The sequence below is a fragment of the Neopelma chrysocephalum genome, unplaced genomic scaffold (genome assembly GCF_003984885.1).
Source record: "Neopelma chrysocephalum unplaced genomic scaffold, ASM398488v2 Primary Assembly neopelma1_60, whole genome shotgun sequence".
Lineage (NCBI taxonomy): Eukaryota > Metazoa > Chordata > Aves > Passeriformes > Pipridae > Neopelma > Neopelma chrysocephalum.
Window position 1 is genome coordinate 17,034,504 of NW_020897715.1, and position 18,782 is coordinate 17,053,285.

An 18,782-nucleotide genomic window follows, 5' to 3' on the forward strand; every position below is an offset into this window, starting at 1 on the left:
CTAGCAGCATCTGCTGCTCCTCTGGGCAATGACTGCTCATGGCAGAGATGTCAGTCCTGCTGTGCTTCATGCTTTAAATCTCTCTTCAGTCTTGTGGGTTCCTTAAGCAGTACTGAGGCAAAGGTATGCATGTCCTGGATTATGCACAGGGGAAGCCAGACGCTGCCAGCCACTCACAGAGCTCTCCACAGCACAGAAAGAGCAGAAAATGCTGCAAAGACACGTACAGGAAAGGAGATTTGCATGAACCAGAAGAGCCTCCAGGCAAGATAGAAAGTGATCTCTGATCTACTGTGTGTGAAGCATCATCACTTGAAAGTAAAAGTCTAATAAAATATTTCCTCTGGCTTTAGCTCTTTTATGAAGAAAAATAAAAAGAGAAGAGGGAAAGAAATTTGGACAAGGCAGCATGGAGGTGAGGGCCATGGCAGGCACTGAGACACACACCTCCCATCCACTTACACAGCCAAAAGCAGCCAGGACACGGGAACACACCTCTGTTGCTTCCCAGCACCCTGCTGCTCCTGTGAAACACTCTCCCGATTTCCCTTCAAGAAGTGAAGGTGGCACTTGTGAGTTGGAGCGCAGCCACAGCAGACCATCAGCTGCGGAACTGCCATCTCCAAGCAGCAGCAGTGCCCCAGCTACACCCTGGCTTGGAGGTTTCCTCGGCTGCTGACTTCTGCCATTTGCAGGGACTCACCTCCCTGCCAGCTCTAACCAGCCAGGTCAGCCCACACTAAAACACCAACACATGCCGTAACACATCTTACAGGCACAGGCAGAGAGCCTCACCCTGCCCAAATGCCAACACTCTGTGCTAGGATGCACGGATGCCACAGCATTCCCAGCTAAATTCATCCCAGATGAACCTACAGAGAGAAACTCTTGCATCGCTCAGCCCCCATTTTATCTACCTTACCTAATCTCAGAGATGATCCAAAAAACTCTACTGCCATGTTACTTTCTTTTCCTTTCAGGACATTTAGTGAGAAGCATTTTTTCTCCAGAGCTTCACCTGCCTTGGCTGTGCAGCCTGAGTCCACTGCTCAGTGTATCACACTGCTTCTCAAGAAGACACTGCCTCTCTGGATCACATTGCCTCTCAGCAGGCTGCTCATCCCCTCCTGACACCCTGCCAGGCCCCAGCCTCCCGTCACCAGAGGAGCACATGCCACAGGCCAGCCAGACAAACGCTGTAAGAGATGGTGGGACAGGGGATCCCCCACTGTGGTTACACCAAGGTTGGATGTGGGACTGAGAGCAGGCGAGAAGGTGCTCTGGGATGCCCTGGCATGGCAGAGGAGACCAGGCAACAGGAGAGGAAGGTCCACAAGTATCAAGCCAGGATCAGCTTCACTTCCAATCCCTCAGCCTCAGCATCGATGATGCTCCAGGTTAAGAACAAGACAGCCCACACAACACTGATGCTACACACAGTCTGTTGAGGGCCAGTGGCTCTCAGAACAGGGACCTCACCACTGTCCCATCTGCCAGTCCCACCTGGCATGCCCAAGGGACGGGAATGCCCCATAGGGGGACCCAATGATGTGGGCTTGGGAGTCTGGTGGAGGACACCCCCTGCCTCAAGCCACGCATCGCCCGCGACAGCACAGGGAGAGCCCACACCCAGCAAAGCTGTAGAAAAGGAAATTGTCCCATTTAATGACCTCGCCCCCGTAACACAGACGTGAGCGCATCGCCGACAGGCGGCAAAGCAAAGTGCACAGTGAGCAGGACTTGGCCCCCAACCCGGAGGAGGGGTGGGAGGGCTCAGGGTGGCAGGGGCACCAGCCAGGTGCCCAGCCAGCAGCAAGGACAGAGAGAGCCCTGGGCTCGGTCCAGTTGGCACCAGTGTCAGGTCCAGTTTGCAGGGAGGTACGGCTCTCATTCAGCTCCGTGTAGCGCAGGGAGGGCAGGGGCAGGTCAAGTGTACCAGGACGGAGGCCAGAGGAGGTGGGTCTGGGGGGGCCTGGGAACAGGTCCTGGAGAACGCCACCGTGGCAGGTTTGGAGCCTCCCTGCCCGAACCATGGTTTAACCAAAGCAGGAAAAGGGAATAGAGAAGGGGCTGAAGACAGAGCAGCCCGGGCAAGGGCCCTCAGGTCTATCTAGCTATTCCCATTTGCAAGGTATCCGGTGAGGGGGGTGTGTGGGATCTGCCAAGCACCCCAAAACGGGAGTGAGCCTGGGTGACAGACGTTTACCAGTGGTTCCACGTCCCTGACAGTCTCTCCCAGGCGTGACTCAGGCACCCCCATGCCAGGAAGGGGGTCCAAGGGAGCAGGGCCTCCCCTCATTATCTGATAGAAGCATCGCTGGGTGGATCGCGGTCCGATTCCTCACTCTCCTCATTCGGTGCTGACTCACTGTTGGAGCTCGGGGTGAAGGCAGGAGACTTTCTGCAGAGAATAGCAAAGGGCAGCGGTCACAGCATCACCAAGGAGGAAGGAAAGGACCCCATTTGGTGTGGGCAGGAGGCAGGAGAGCAGGAAGGAGAGAAGCTGAAGTGCCCCTCTTGCTCCCCTGGGGAGTATGAGTCTGTGGGAATCCCTGGGGGCCGGGGAGGGTGTTCCAAAGGACACCAATCAAGAGGTCAAGAGCATGAAGCAGAGCTGGGGGAAATGCTGGAGGGGTCTGTCCAGAGCAGGACCCTGACAAGGCATGTACGGCTAAGGGTCTGTGAAAGCCCACCACGGAGGTCCCTAGCCTGAAGCCACCCTGGCTCCACAGGCCTTTGGGGACTTATACAATGTCCCTGCAACAATGGCAGCACCTCTCTCCATCAGGGCTGTCTGGCTTCACCTGTCAAAACAGACTCCTGTGTGCAGCCCACCTTCTACAGAGGTGGCACCATGACCTGAGCGGAGGTTGGTCACCAGGAGTCCAACAGCCTCTGGAAGCTGCCCTCACTCCATGCCACATCAGCGCAGTGCAGGAGTCCTTCAACTCCCACTCACCACCACCCTGGCTCCAGAGCATGGGTATCCCATCCCTCCTACTAAGCTCACCTGTCCCCAGACTGGGTGATGAGGCGCCGGCAAGTCTCCATCTGCACGTCCAAGCCTCGCTTCATGCTGCACATTTCCATGTACTCATGAAGGTGCCGGTTCATGTCGTTCTTGGCTGTGGCCAGTTCCAGCTGCACAAAGGAAATGGTGCAGAGATGAGCCCAGGGCACAGTGCAGTACAGGGCAGTGGGCACAGCCAGACCAGAGGCTGCTACCCCCATTACCGAGGGTCTGCTCCAGCATTGTGTCTCCCTCCCCCAGGGATCCACTCCCCCATTTCACACCCTTCTGTGCTATGCCCTTCCCACTTCCTCATTCTCCCACCTCTATTTGGTCGATGGTTTCCTGGTACTCCTTCTCACGGCTCTTGAACAGTGACTCCGTGTCCTTGATCACCTTCTCCAGGCTGTCGTCCTGCTGCTGAGGAGAGCAGACAGCATGTTTAGAGGCAGGGAGGTGTCCAACATGAGGAATCAGAGGCAAGACAGAAAGAGAAAGAAGTGGCAACACTGGGAAAAGAGGAAGAAACATATACAGTGTAGCGCATAGAAGGCATGAGTCAGTTCTGCCAACATGGAGTTAGGAGACCTAGGACTCGCCACACTGGGCAGTGAACACATCAACCCAGAACAAGCCCAGCAATGCACAGAAGCTTTGGAGAGCACAGACCATTCCCAAGCATTACACATCCCCAGGGGACTGCTGGGGACCAAAGATGTGGGACGACAATGGCTTTAGCCAGACACTGTTTGGGCAGTTTTGCTGCACACTGGGCAGATGGGCTGGAGAACATGAGCAAGGGATCACCACAGACCAGCCCAGTCAGAGGAGGTCTTCTCTTCTGGGAGGACTGTGGCTCCCCTATGTGTGTGGACCATGCTCTCAGCACATCCTTCAGGCTACAGGTCCCTGGTGTGTCTCCAACACGGAGACCTCAACAAGGATGCAGTAATGTGTTCATGTATTCGTGTAGAAAGGGTAGGAAAGCATCTGTACAGGCCTGAAAAGGCATAGACGAGTTGAAGTCTGGTTTTTGAGGGAGCATCTTCCCAGGCTGAGGCAGGACCAGGTGTCCCAACCCAAGGCTGGATCCCCAAGAGGACCTGACACCACCATTACCTCCCCCTGCACCTCCGCAGCTGCAATGGCATATCCAGAGAAGTCCTCCCAGAGGAGCAGAGTTTCTTCTGTCTCCTCCCACGTGAGGCTGTCACAGTCATCTTCAAAGTCATACTCCCTCCTGGGGGCAAGGGAACAGCACATCAGAACCCAGTAGGAACACCATGGCAGGCAGGGGCTGAGTCGGTGCCGAAAGCCTTGCTTCCGCTCATGAGCTTGCAGGGCTGCAGCTCTTGGGAGGTCTGGCCAGGGTGAACTCAAGTGTGCCCAAACCCAACACATGATGGGGAGAGGGCTGGCTATATGGTCAGAAGCCCTAGAAAATTCAGGCAGGGACTCCCAAAACGTGGCAAGGGGTCAAGAGAGGGGGAGCTGATCCAGCTCCCACCCACAGCACAGGTGAGCTCAGGACTCCCAAGGGGGTCAGTCCCACCGTGCCACAGAGCACAGGGTGTACATAATCCACAGCAGCACCTCTCATCTTGCCCTCAGCTGGGAAGGGGAGCTGCAGACCACCCCTGCCCTCCCCATCCCAGGCACCAGCCGGGACCCTGGTGCTGGAGCCTGGCACAACACCGTCGGCAGAGGAGCGCAGCAGCCGCACTCACAGCTGGTTCAGCATCCTCTGCATTTCCTCATTGATACTCATGGCAGTGGTCTCATCCTCCTCTTCCTCTTCAGGTTTTCGGGAGGCATCACTCTCTGACAGTGAGGTGTCTTCGTCGCTGACCTGCTTGCGCTCCCGCTTCCGCCCCACCGAGGCTGGGACCTTAACGGGAGACAAGTGCAGAGACTACAGAAACGAAGCCGGGTCCGAGGTCAGGAGCAGGTAGTTGGGAGGAGATGGAGGGGAAAGGAATGGTGGAGGGACAGAAAGACAGGGAAAGAGAGAAAGACAGAAAGAAAGGAAGAAAGAGAAGAGAGAGAGAGAGAGAGAGAGAGATGGGCTCATTATGATCAGGTTAAAGATGGATGTAATGGATAAAACATGGTTTTAGCATTTTTTAAAATTAAAACTAAGCAACTAAAGATGGAATCTATGAATCTGATGAGAAAAAACAATGTGGTTTTACTGTAGAAAAACTCAAATCACCCACCACCCCAGTCCAGAGACAGAGAAACACAGTGACAGAAACAGGAAAAAAGAGAGAGTCTGAAAAAGGTGAAATATGTCAATATATACAGTCCGACCTTATTTATAGTAAGTTTAAAATTTGTAAAATTTCCCAACTGAATGAAACTAACCAGTTGCTTCTGTAGGGACAAAGAGCGAAACAGAAAGGCAGCAACATCCAGAAAGAGAAAAGAGACAGAGACAGAGAAGAGAGACAGAGAGAAGATGACGGAGAGGGGAAGGGGAAGGAGAGAGATGGAATTAGAGACAGACGCTCGAGCAACTCTTCTCCCTCCTGCAGCTGTTCCCCTACCACTGTGGTGTCCCCGGGCCCAACACAACAGGTCAGCAAGAGGCTGAAGGGACTCTTGATGCCCAAAGCAACATCTGGAGCTTTCCACCTCCTCTCTGTGCCCTTTAGCCTGGTCCTCCCGAGAGAGACAGAAAGCAAGGGACTGCAAAGAGTGAGGGTGAGGGTGACCAAGCGTCTCCCCTGGCAGGGGGCTGGTGTTGTCTCTTCTACCTCCTTTGGGAACTCTCCTCCCCAGAGCCAGCAGCTGAGCCTGAAGCAGCATCGGGCGCTTCTCACCTGAAACATCTTGATCATGTCCTCGCAGTTCCGCTGCTGTGCCACATCGCACAGCTTGGCAGTGATGTCGATGCGCCGGCAGATGTCCATGTCCACCTTCATGGCCTTCTCTTGGATCTTTGTGTCCAGCTCTGTGATGTTCTGAACCCACAGCATTACGGGAAGGGGATAAAGGAGGAATATTAGGCAAGACAAACAGCAATCGCTGCCCCCACTTTCCTGCTCATGTAGGACTGCATCTGCATCTCCACTTTGCTCACTGCACCCTGCCAGACCACCTCCGTGCTGGTTGTGCCCCACCAAGGAACAGCTTTTCTACACAGCCCCACTGCTCAATTAGGACCAGCTGTGGGGTCGGAGAGGGGTTAGGGACTCACATTGCTCATCAGTCCCTTGAAGACAACAAGCTCTGCCTTGAGCTGCTCCACCTTCATGGCCAGCTCCTCCTGGCAAGCTTCAGCCTCCTGGGCTTCCTGCCCCAAGCAGAGGGAGACAAGCAAATCAGAATTAGTGGGGGGCAGCTGCATTGCAGGGGAAGTGGGGGACAGCAGTGCTCACCTCCTGCAGCTCAGTCACCCGGTCCTGAAGCTGGACACGCACCGTGTACTCCTCTTCCCATCTAGGGAGACAAACGTGCTGGTCAGATCCCGTCGGCCTCGCCTTGCTGGCTGCCAAAGAGAGAGGATGGAGCGGCAGCTGCTCACCCCAAAGCTATCCAAGAGGGTGGGATGACGGCACCGGGGTGGAAGGAGAACGTGCCCAGGAATGTATAGCCTCTCGTGTTCAGGCGATGGCAGCTGCCAAGCGCATCATCCCCGCTGGCCACAAACCCTGCCCCACCACGGCTGCCCACTCTGCGACGGGGGGAGCTGGGGACACTGACCCAGGCTCTGCATGGCAGCTGTACTGCACACTCTGCCACACTGGGGCTGGCCCACGGCCTGATGCAGCCCACTGGCCTCTCCATCCACCCCCAAGCCCCTCAGCTCTGAGTCACATGAGGTTCAGCTCCAACACTCAACAACGGGTTTGCAGATGTTGCAGAGTTGCCTCCTGTGCCACATTTTTGTGACCACATTTGTATGCCTGCAGTGTTGCAGCTCAAACTGTCCAGAAGCACAATATCCAATTTTGACACCAAACCATCTCACGGTGTGAGCGATCACAATATGCACCACATGAAGAGCTGCTCTCTGCCTGTACCAATGCAGAGGGCTGCCCTGTACCAGGCCACGCTGCCTGGGCAGGAGCACAAGCATCCTTGGCTCTACCGCCACATAACAGGTTGGATCAAAGAACATTGTTTCATCCTAGAAAGAAGCAGGATAGGGTGTCCCAGTTTACACTAGGCTGGCTGGTGGGTACTGTGTTAGGCTCTGCAGCTTTGCAAGCGGCTGACCTGCAAGGCACCCGGTCTTGCTATACAAAAACACATCCCCTAGCAATTATATTATATTTCACTGCATGAGATCGTCCTCTTAGATCATGCTGCAGTGTTGGCCCACTCCACAGTCTATTGGGAGGCCATGGAGCTGCACTGCTCTTTGCTGAGTGACTATCCCATAGAGCAGGTGGGCTGGCATGTGCTGCAGTGTGGCATGGGGCAGGGCTGTTGCATACTTACCTGGCTCCTGGCTTCTCTGGGAGCACCAGATTTTTCCAAGAAAGCAAGAATACTCTGGGAAAGCAACCAGAGCTGGACCCTTCCTGGTGCGGTGATCTCTGGTTTCTATTTAATGTTTGCAAGCACCGACGCAGACACTGTGACTCTGCAGGAGGACATGAAAAATCTCTCTTCTCACTTACTCACACCAAGTTTGAACAATAAATCCTAAGGTCTAGGAAATCAGAAAGTATATGAGAAGCCCTCACACTTGTTATCTCGGGGTATCTGGACAATCTGACAACGTGGGAGAGCCCTGGCTTATGAATTTCTAAGCTCTTAAAGCTCCTTACTCAAACAAGGACAAAGTGCACACTCCTCATGCTGATGTTGGATCCATACCACAGCTCCAGAAGGGGAATCAAAGGGTGTTCCCATCCCTTTGGGGAAAGAGAGAGATGAAGGGAAAAGAAAGGAGAAAGTTAAAAGGTAGAATTGCCCTTATATGGGAGTTGCTCAAACAAGGCCTCCCTCCCCAGGGACAAAAACGCCTTCCGCCACAAGAAAAAATTTGCAGCATCTTTCTCTGCGAGGCACTTCCTCCTTTTTGGTCCCCGCCTCCCTCCAAATCTCTATATATCCCAGACTCACTGGGAAAGTAAAGCACAGCTGCAAATCCTAGTAAGAGTTCATTTCATACCAATGCTATGGAAGATGAGTTCAGATCAGATAAACAGCAATTTAAAGGCAGAAGAAGACAGCGATTCACCCCACAAGAGACAAATCTGTGCACCCATCCATTATGAACCTCTCACCTTCTCATCTTCTGCCTGGCTCCTTCCCTGCTCCCTCCTGCAATGCACCACTCCTAATAATAACCTGTCTGCAGCACTGCACCCGCAGCCCAGTGCGGCCGGCGGCCGTGCCAGGTTGCTGCCAGCTGGAAGCAAGGCTGCCCCACACAACCCCATGGTCACCAGTGCATGTCAAGGGGAGATGTGGGTCCTTCCTGCACCACTGCAAAGCAACAACCTGCCCAAAGGTTGAAACACAGAAGGCAGAGAGCAAGGGCAGGAGGGTCCCAGCAGCAGGCAGACCCGACCATCTATCTCCTCGCCAGCTATGGAACAGCCCTCCCCTAAAGCCAGGGACATGAAAAGATGCAGTGCTGTCCCTACAGCATCCCCCCTCCCCACCAGGTGTGTCCCCTCAACAAATTCACTTAGCAATATAAAAAACTCTCCCATCTTTAAAAATCCTGTTCACTGCAAGAGGCACTGGGGTGCCTCACCCTATCCACGGTTAGTGCACACTGTGCTTTGGGCTGCTCTTGCCATGTCTGAAGTAGGTCTGAGCTTCACCTTAGTGGTGAAGGCCCTGTAACCAGGCACAGCTCCTTGGAGGGCAATTACAACAACAAAAGACATTCTTGAGGCCTTTTAATAAACAAGGGGGCTTATAAAAATGATGGAGAGAGACTTTTTACCAGGGCCTGCAATGACAGGACAAGGGGCAATGGTTTTAAACTGAAAGAAGGTAGGTTTAGATTAGACATAAGGATTAATTTTTTTATGATGGTGGTGAGACACTGGAGCAGGTTGCCCAGAGAAGCTGTGGATGCCCCATCATTGGAAATGTTCAAGGTCAGGGCTTTGAGCAACCTGATATAATGAAACCCCATGGCAGGGGGGTTGGACTAGGTAATCCTTAAAGGTCCTTTCCAACCCAAACTATTCAGTGACTCTAACACACTGTGTTGTAACACTACTCACCCCACATCTCCAGCGTGTCCTTGCAACATGCAAGATAAAAACTACTTGTAAATACAGATGTAGCAGACAACATAAACCTGATGAGACTCCCAGATCCCCAGTGCTTAGCAGGTCTGTATGATATTCACAGGCACCTTTTGCCCCTCTCCAGGCCACCCAGCCTCAGTCCAGTCCTCCCAAGTGCAGCTTCTGTGAGACTCTCTCCTGCTGCTGCATCTATTCTCATTCCTCCCTATAGCCCCCACACCCCTCCTAGATACCTGACTTGAATTTCAGGCCTTTGTGTATCCAGAGAGAAGCTCCTGCTGCACTGCTCCAAGTGCTGTGGGGTGCACAGCAGCAACTCTGCCCTGAAGAAAGCACAAGCTCAAGCACCCAAGCCACAGGTCATAAACCGGGAAGTCCTGTGTTAATACAGTCTCTTCCATCTGCTCCCAGGCAGATGGCAAAGGCATGACACCAGCTGCACTGTCCCCATGGCAGATCACAGCCCACCATGGCAGGGAAGTCTCAGCTCCCTAGGGGTGTTGCTGTCAGGCCTCAGCATGGAAAAGGGTGTGGAAATGGGATCCTCCTGTCCCACTCCCCTGTTTGGGACCTGGCTGTTCCCATCAGAAAGTTCCCAGTGCTGGATAGGGTCTGGGGGTGGGGTCTGCTTTCCCCCAGCTCCTGGTAACACACTCCAAAAATAGATCCCACCAACAACATTGGCTCATAGCAGCTTGTGGTGCTCCCTCTGCTCACCCTCAGCAGTCCCTCTGTCTCCCTCTGTCACCCTCTCTGCAGCCTTCCCCAAAGCCCACCTTCCAGAGCAGGATGACCCCTAAAAGCTCTCCATTCTCTAAAGTTTCAGCAGCATCAACAAACCCAACTTGGTCCTCTCTGGCTGACCCCCTTTGTGGCTCAAGCTGCCCAGGTCAAAAAGGTGGCTCCAGCTCCCTGGTATATGATCTGAAAATGCAAGGCAAGGGGCGCAGCTCGCCCCTGGAGAAGAAGCCAGACCCCTGGTTTAATAATAAAAAGCCTAAGGTACACACAGTAATCATTGGGAAAGAAGAGATGCCAACTCTTCCTTTCCATGTGCCTTGCTTGGTGCCTTCAGAGCATCTGACAGTCAAGTTTGTGCAGCCAAAGCCTTATAAAGCCAAAAGCATAAGGTGTCATCTTGGATCCCCAGCCTTGATCTTGGCACTAGAGCCCACGGCTGTGCAGAACTGGTCAGCAGCACAGCTCCCGTGGGTAGCTGGGTGCACAGTCAGTTACTTTTAACTGGTTCTAAAGCACCATAACTTCCAAAAAAGAAAATCAGTCTGTCTGCTGGTGTCAGTCGCAGCGACGCTCTCACCCGGCGCCGTGCCCTGACCCTGCGACGCCAGCCCCTGCCTGATCTCATCCTACGTGCAGCTCTGGGAGCAGCCTCGGAAACTGGCCTGAAACAAAAGCACAGCCGGCGCGATGGGAGAGCAGCAGCCACCCTGCACGGGAAAGAAGAACCGGCCAAGAGATTAGCTTTGCATTCTGCTTCATCCTTCTCCAAGGCACATGCCAAGCCACAGCTATTTTGGGTCCAGAGGAAAGCCCCAGAGGAGTGTGGTGCTTCAGCACAGCTCTCCGCTGCGAAGGCCAGCTTGAGATCATTGGGGAGGGAAAGGGCCTGAGGGAGCTGGCTACCCTGCTGTGGGGCTTCCTGACATCTTCCGACATATCCAGAGAACGCTCCTCTTCCCAGCAGCCTTTTTCAACCCAAACCCGCTCACTGCTGCATGCCCACCTTCCTCACCTACTTTCTGGCTGCTCCTCCTTCCCCATTGTTTCCAGGTTCCCTCCCCTTTAAAACACATCTCCTGGAGTCATGTTATTCCTTCCCTGCTTGGAAAAGTATTTCTAGTCCCTCATGCCGGGTTGATAAGATGGAAAAAGGCTCAAAGAGCATCCCGAGAGGATTCACAAACGAGGAGGCAAGTGAGGAGACCCAGGCATAGACAAATGCTTTCAGGGGTTCCCATTTTTGCCTTGCAACTCCATCTCTCGCTGCCTGAAGCCCGCGCTCCTGGAAAGTCTGGCGAGGGCTGTCTCCTTCCCTCCCTGCTTCTCCCGCACAGCGCCCACCGGGCAGAGCCCTGAAGCCTCCCCGGCGATGGTTTCGGTCCCTCGGGGGATGCTGCTGGGACCTCTCGCTCCCGACGCCCCTTCTCACCTGCGTTTGTACTCGTCACGCTCCCTCTTCACCTTGGCCAGCACATTGTAGAGGGCCCGGATCTCCGGGGTGATGGTGTCGATCTGCACGCCCACCCCGTCGGGATGGACCCAGGAGACTCCCGGTCCCTGCACCAGGGTGGTCTCGGGCCCCGGGCCGAGCCGCCGGGCTTGCGAGAAGGACCAGATGGTGCCGGGCATGAAGCGGGAGCCGGCCGAGAAGGCAGAGGGCTGGGCGGGGGCGCCAGGGCGGCAGCCGGGGGACCCCAGCGCCCGGGCGGGCCCCAGCCCCAGCCCCGGCCCCAGCCCCAGCCCCAGGGTGCGGATGGGACCCACAAAGCCGGTCTGCACCGCCTGGTCCCGGCGCGGGGGTCCGCGGCCGCGGCCGCTCGCCCCCTCCTCCAGCGCCTGCTGCAGCTGCTTCTCCAGCTGCCGGTTGCGCCGCTCCAGCTCGTGGACCTTGGCCAGGAAGCAGCGGAACCGCAGGTTCAGCGTCTTCAGGACGCTGATGTTGGAGCCCAGGTCGTTGCGGAGGGCCATGGCGGCGGGCGGCGCGGGGAAGGGGCCGGCGGGCGGCTCCCCCGGCAGGGGCTCGGCGGCGGGTGGCGGCGGCGGCAGCTCGGGGCCCGGCAGCCCCTGCTGCTCCTGCGGCAGTAGGAAGAGGTTGGGACCGAAGAGCGGGTTCATGGCGGCGGCGGGACGGGGCGGGGAGCTCCGGGGGTGTGGGGGGGATGCGCCCGGCCGGCCCCGGCGGCGGGGGTGCGGCTTCCGCTGCGGCGGGGATGCGGCGGCGGCGACGGCGGGCGCGGAGAGCCGCCCCCCGCTCCCCGCCGCCGGCCCCGGGCGGAGCGAGCAGAGGAGGGGACACAGCAGAACCTCCCTTTCCTCACCCGGCCCCCGAGCTCCGCGGAAGGAGGGGGTGGCTCGGCTTCCCCGGAAGGTTTCGGGGCGCCCCGGGGCGAAGGGACGCGGCGGGGTCCGGCAGGATCCGGCGGGCACGGTCCCGGGGGAAAGTCCCGCTCCAGCACTGCTAGCTGAAGTCCCGCCGGGTACTAATTCCCGTCATCAGCCCAGCAACAGCACGGCGTGCCTCTGTGTCCTCCTCTTTATTTTTTTTTCATTCGTGTTGCATAGAATTTAGTGCTTTCCCCAGGGCTACCTCCCTTAAAGAGGGCATAACTTTCCCTCTGCACTCTCGAAGCCCTCTCCTTATGCTCACTGGAGCCCCACAAGGCAGCCTTGCCCCTGCTCTGCCAGCAGCCCGCCTACGGAGAGCTGCCACTGGATAATGGCGAGCCAGAGGGCAGAGGAGGCTGTGTGGAGGCAGCCAGCCTCTCAGATATCACGCTTGGCTTGCAACTGGCTTCCTTGCTCACACAGCAGCCTCGGGTCTTATTTCGTGCCCCATATTTTAGCCTCCTTTAGGTCTTTCCTTACAGTCTCTCCCTTCCTGACCCCAACCCCAGGTCAATATCGCAAAAAGCACTGGCGTTGCCCCTCACCCTGTTATCCATTTATGGACACCTGTGTTCCCTTGATGTCTGTGTGCTCCTGGCCAGTTGCCCCAAGACTTCCACTGCAGACCTGAGCCGAGTGTGGCACTTGAGCTGCGTGGCCTCTGAGGTCTCAGCTGAGCCATCAGCAAGGGGTGAGCAAACAGTGGGTTTGAATTAGGGGAGATGACCAACACCACACTACATTGAGCTCTGTGGAAGGAGTGGGCTCCAGTACAGTGGTGTGCTACAGCCCTCCCATTGGGATCCAAGGTATCACTGAATCCACACTTCCAGAGACTTACCAACCCCACTGAAGATGGCTGGCTTTGTGAGTCTTGACCAAGTCTGCCTATTGCATGTTCCCTGCTGCCTCTCCTTCAGGGTTACAGGTCTCCTCCATCCCTCCATTACTCTTCTGCCTTCCTGGCCTGGGAGCAGGCTAAATCAAATTTGTTTCCGTCTCTTGCCTTGCTGTGTCCAGTATCACTTATGTCTTCTGACCTGCCTGTCTGCCCTGTCCTGCCCATGCCTCTAGGCTCCCCATAGCAGCCCCCAGTTGCATTTATACTACCTCCTATCCCACCACTAACCTGACTGCATCCTCCCTGACGAACCCATGACCTCTGGAACTCATAACTGGATTTAGGTTGGGAAATGAAGTGAGCTTTCCTTCTCTGTCACCTCCTTTTTTTAACATTTTTCCTCTTCTTAAGGAGCTGTTCCCTTGCTCTTCCTCTGACCAGAGAGGCTGAGCTGTGGCACACAGTGCTTTTGTCAAGGGAGAGGAGGGCAGGAAGGCTTTCCTCACGGACAGGCACAAGAGATCCTCATCTTCCAAACACCAGCACTGAAACAGCAGCCAGTAGGGGGCCATTTGCCCAGCAGCAATACTACCGAATGAACAGCCAGGGAAAAGAAAAGGACAGGTGGACAAAAGGGATCCCAGTCAAGAAGCTTGTTTTGAAGCAGCAGTGGCAGCTCCAGCTCAGAGACCTCCCAGCACATGCCCGTTTAACTGTCACTGACATCCCTTCACCCGCCCCCCACGCTGCCACAGCCAGCCTGCATGCCTGGCAACCCGCGTTTTCTGCCACCATCCTCCTCCTGCACACACTCCTGATTTTACCCCTCCATACTCATTGCACCCAGGTGAGCAGGGTCAGGCAGGGGTGAGCTGCATGCAGCTAGCAGGGAGCACAGGCAAGAGCAATGCCACAAACAGTGGAGCAAGTGCTTTCCCAAGCTCTGCTTGGCCTGCTCCTGTCCTGATGGGGAAACCTGGCACACGGAGATGATTAATGAAATGCCAGTGGAGGAAGGCATTGCCATCCATCAGGGAAAGCTTTTTCACCAGGAGGCCAGCACGGTGCTCGAGCAGGTGGTGGGATCTCCATCCGTGGTGGTTCTCAGGGCTCAGCTATGCAAATCCACAGTGATGTGACCTAGTGCTGGGACAGTCCTGTGTACAAGCAGGGATGGAGCTACAGACCTACAGCACCTCTTCCCACCAACACTCCTGCTGTCTCTTGGAAAGGACAGGGCAGTGTGGAGCCTCCTTTTTTTTCTAACTAACTTCCCTTGCTTGGGATACTTGCTGAGTAAAGGATTTCTACAGACACAGAAGATGGCTGGGGCAAAGGGCCAACTTTTAGTTACTCCTGAGGAAGCCCAGAACCTAGAGAAAATCCTGCTACCCAGAGGGCCACAGCACCCCTCCACTGGGCCTCAATCTCACTGCAGCACAAGAGCTCCCTCTCCTCATCTTCCCTTCTTTGTTCACCAAAACCCCTGGCACCTCTCCAGCTTCTGCCCCCACTTTATCAGCTCAGGGTCAGCAGTGGCACTGCTGGACCATACCTGCTGACATGCAGAGCTACTCACTGCAGCTCTTAAAATCATCCCTGTAGCCAATGTAAAAATATACACTTATTCACAAACACGCTGATGTTTATCTTACTTCCACGGATTTTAAGGGCAAGAAAAAAGCATCGCATTTTCTGACCCTGTGCAAAACAGACAGTGCAAATTTTTGTAGCTCAGGTCAAGTAATAGTGTGGGACTGTGTCTCTAATTGCTGACAGCACAGTAAAAAGAGATTGAGCTTCTACCATTAGCCTCTGTGGGAAAATGAAGGTAGATTCCCCAGGTGGCTAATGCCCTATTAAAATCACATGCCTCATTTGGATTTGGCTAGCTATAACATCCATTGCCACGTTGAGATGCTCCTGCTCTCCCAGATCTCAGAACCTCTTGCTAGCTAATGCATCCTCCTTGCAAATGTGCTTCATAGGTGAAACCTGTTCAAATTAGCTCCACAGCTTTCATGGAGGCTCTTTCTTTTAAGACTGCGTCTCATCAGTGTGTCTATACCTCATCTCCCTGCTCTCCTTTCCTCCGAGTACCTCAGTGGTACCTTGTCCCTTGCACCACACTGCTGGAATGTTTCAGTGTAAACTCTCTAAGTCTGACCCCTAAAATTGCTTCTATCCACAACCAGAGGTAGATGCTGCAATGAACACACAACTTTTGGGTACCTAGCTGCCTAGCAAAGCCGTAAGCCCTGTCAGCTGCCTGGATTTGCAAATGTGAAAAAATTGGCACAGAGGAACAGCTGCCAACAGCAGCAGGGTGATCGCCACAGTTACCAACACACAGAAAAATACATGTCTAATGGCAAAGGAGGGAAGGGATTTTCTTCTAAAAACCACCAGTCCAAGAGGGAATTTTGGACGCAGGTCTTCATGTGAAGGCAGTTCTAGGTGCTACAGCCAAGAGCCCAGGGCCTAACTGACCTTACCTTCTCAGCAGTTCCCCACTGATTCCATCACGCAGGTGGGACTTAGAGACAACCTCTTTGGGAGCTCTCCATATCCTCCCTAGCAGGGATGGACAGCCTGGGGGAGTAAAGTCTGCTGATGGGACCTTGGTCATTTGTGGATTCAGCCCCTACAAAAGTGTATGTATCCAGGGGTGTTATGTATAATACAGTGTGTGCTCAAAGATACAAATTTTACACCCAAGTCTCTGAAATGTGCAGTGTGGGATTTCAGTCCCTTCCTGTGGATACATCCAGACACGAGAGGATACAACAGCAGGCTGCCTGCCCAGCATGGAACAGACATTACAGCATATGACATCACTGGAACTAGTGACCGACACACAGTGCTGCTGGAGTCTTTTCTTTCCATTATGCACCATTGTCCCTGGAAGTTTTTGTTTGCCTTCTGACATGCCGAGGGTGTAGCAGCACAGTGCCCTACCTCTCCCTCCTGTTTTGCAGAGGTGAGCTGGCAGCACTCTGGAGCCTGGCAGGCAGGAGCTGCCAGCTGGCCGTCTTCATTGTACCCTGATAAGGCTTCTCCAATAGACTCTCTGTTTGGGGAGAAGGATTGTGCACAGCACAGTGGAACAGATATCATGGCACATTATGCTGACTTCTCCCAACCAGCTTTTAATTTATGACAGCATTTTTACCTCTCAGATCTGCTTTCAGCCCTTGCTTTGCCTCAGTCCTTGCTTTGCTCTGCCTCAGCTCTCACAAGCCACGTTATCAGCAGCTTTCAGATACTAAAACACATTAAAGGAAGGTACTGAAAGGTGATCCAGCAGTCACGTTTTCCAGAAATCTCAGCTTTCAGGTAACAAAAGATTCCTACAGTAACAAGGCAGCTGCAAACACAAGTCTAATGTGACCAACCTCGTACCAGAAAGCAGAGGGAAGCCACCAAGCTTCGTCCTCAGCTGCTGCCTCCCCAGTACCACCTCTGAAGCTTGATGGCAGCGTTTCAATGCCACACTCAACATTACCTCTCTGAGCAGTGATAACTATAATGGCTGAAATAAAGAACAGAAGGGGAGCAAACCACCAAAGAGAGCTGAAAATCTCCCCTGTCTCTTCCCAGTTATAACAGAAGGTTTGCAGGCATGCCAAGAGAGTGGAACGATGCTCAGCAAGAAGGAAGTTTTATTGACACAGCTAAGGCAGCAGCTATTCCCACCCTTCAGAGGTGACTGATGTAATTTGGAGATCCACTAGAAACCAGACAGTTACATTGGGATCCCAACCACGAACATTCTATCCCTGCTGCTGGGGTTATCAAGACAAACTGATTCTCAAGCCAAGACTGCAGGTTAGCATAGGGATCTTGACAGGCAGCACCAGCAGCAAAGTGGGACAGGTTAGCATCGCTCCCGAAAGGACAGGCCCATGGCTGGCCAGAGGTAAAAGCCCTTCCAGGTACAAGTTGTCCTGTAGCTGGAAGATTGCCATATGGTTTGAGTTTTGACTTGTATGCTAAAATCCTGTATTTCATCATTCCTTAAAAGGGGAAACCTTCTAAAACTGGAAAAGAAGGCTGGAGGAGAAGAGGTGGGACTCAGCCTACCTGGAAGCTCCTGTTCCCACATGCAGTGCAAAACCTTTTGTGGCAAGGGCCCAGCTGAGGGAAATGAGGTGCCAGGCAGCACTCAGGACTCAACCTTGAGTGCACCGAGGAGCAGGCACAGCAGTGGGACCACCTCCTAGGGATGCAAGAGCCACAAAGCTGGGTCAGACCCATAGTCCATCTAAGCCCAGATACCAGTTTCCAGTGCAGGGTGAGGAAAGAGGAGTTTGTGACCAGGGCAAGTGAGCAGTGATCCCTCCTCACAACGCTCTCCAGGCTTTAGCAGTTCACAGCTTGTGGATGTACTGAGTCAGTTGTGTTTACCAACCACTACAAAACCCATTTTTCCTTGTGCATACAGCTGGGTTTTCAACCTTTATAAGTTGCTAACATCCACTGTATCCTGCAGAAAGGAGTTTCATGGCTACCTATACTTTTGGTGCATTTGATGGACCCTAGGGTTTTCATTTTTTGTGTTCGTTGGAAAAGAGCAAGCAGTTGTTCTCTGTGCATCTTCTCCATGCCACTAACAACTTTACACACTGTAATATCACTTCTTTCCACATGGTCTCTTTTCCAGGCTCTAAGAGGCTCTAGCTGTTTCTTCCACTGAAACCATTCCATAACTTAGGATGTATTTGTCCTCTCTGAACATTTCTCAGTTGTACAATCTTTATTCAGATGGGGGGCAATAGAAATGCAGTATTGAAGCAATAATTTCTTCCCTTGGGTGCTATTGCACCCAGCATTTATTTAATTATTCTGAAAGACACCAGAAAACTTCCCTCGGGTCCCGTATATTTGGCAACCCAGACCTCACCACACAAGCCTGGATTGAGACAGTTGCATTCAGAGGCTCCTCTCTGCCCTAATTCACTGGGAAGCATGGGGAAAAAGTCATTTTCAACTACAAAGATATTTGGTTAATGGCTATTCAATACAAAACGACAGTCAGCCCCACCCTCCCCCACCAGAGTTATAGTAAATGAAATACACAGACAGAGAAACCCTAAAAAGCGGAAGATAACCAGGGCTGCAACAAAGACCAGGACTCCTGAGATGCAGAGATTGAACCATTACAGGAACCACTCAAATGCAACCTTGAAGAGCTTCAGCCAGAAACTTTGCAACTGATAAAAAGGCAGTATTATCATGGGCTTCGTGGGAAGGAACAAATTTATGATGGGATGTTTGAGGGTGTGTGACTGTGTAAACTTTATCATGCAATGTGTTAAGGAAGATTATGGGAGGAAAACTTACTATGGGATGTTTCGGGGAAGGATTGAAGGAGGGGAAAGGGAGGCATCAAGCTAAATCAGGGAGAAGTGAATATGGGAAATGGGAAATGGAGACAAGGAATAAATAGAAGGAGCCAGTCACACAGAGAATGGCTGCTGGTCAGCATGCCCCTCTGTCTGAGCCCTGCTCCCGATTACCACCATCTGTCCTGGCCTTGTATTAAACTAATCCCAGCTGTTTCCTCTGCACGTATGCACGT

General features: G+C 53.7%; 1 protein-coding gene across 7 annotated transcripts; it reads right to left on the reverse strand.

Moving 5' to 3' along the window:
* Positions 1 to 1,638: 1,638 nt before the first annotated feature.
* Positions 1,639 to 12,090, reverse strand: IFFO1 (intermediate filament family orphan 1). 7 transcript variants are annotated; one of them, XM_027681336.1, is made up of 10 exons: positions 11,405 to 12,090; positions 6,391 to 6,451; positions 6,210 to 6,305; positions 5,833 to 5,973; positions 5,375 to 5,383; positions 4,738 to 4,898; positions 4,130 to 4,250; positions 3,335 to 3,427; positions 3,011 to 3,141; positions 1,639 to 2,401 (listed from the first exon to the last, which is right to left on the reverse strand). In XM_027681336.1, exons 1-10 carry the CDS (start codon positions 12,088 to 12,090, stop codon positions 2,299 to 2,301), a joined length of 1,602 nt encoding a protein of 533 aa, XP_027537137.1. In that variant the 3' UTR covers positions 1,639 to 2,298. The 7 variants fall into 7 exon arrangements, with proteins under 7 accessions (XP_027537137.1, XP_027537136.1, XP_027537134.1 ...); XM_027681335.1 differs by having other exon boundaries at positions 3,335 to 3,430; XM_027681333.1 differs by having other exon boundaries at positions 4,738 to 4,922.
* Between the last annotated feature and the right edge of the window lie 6,692 nt (positions 12,091 to 18,782).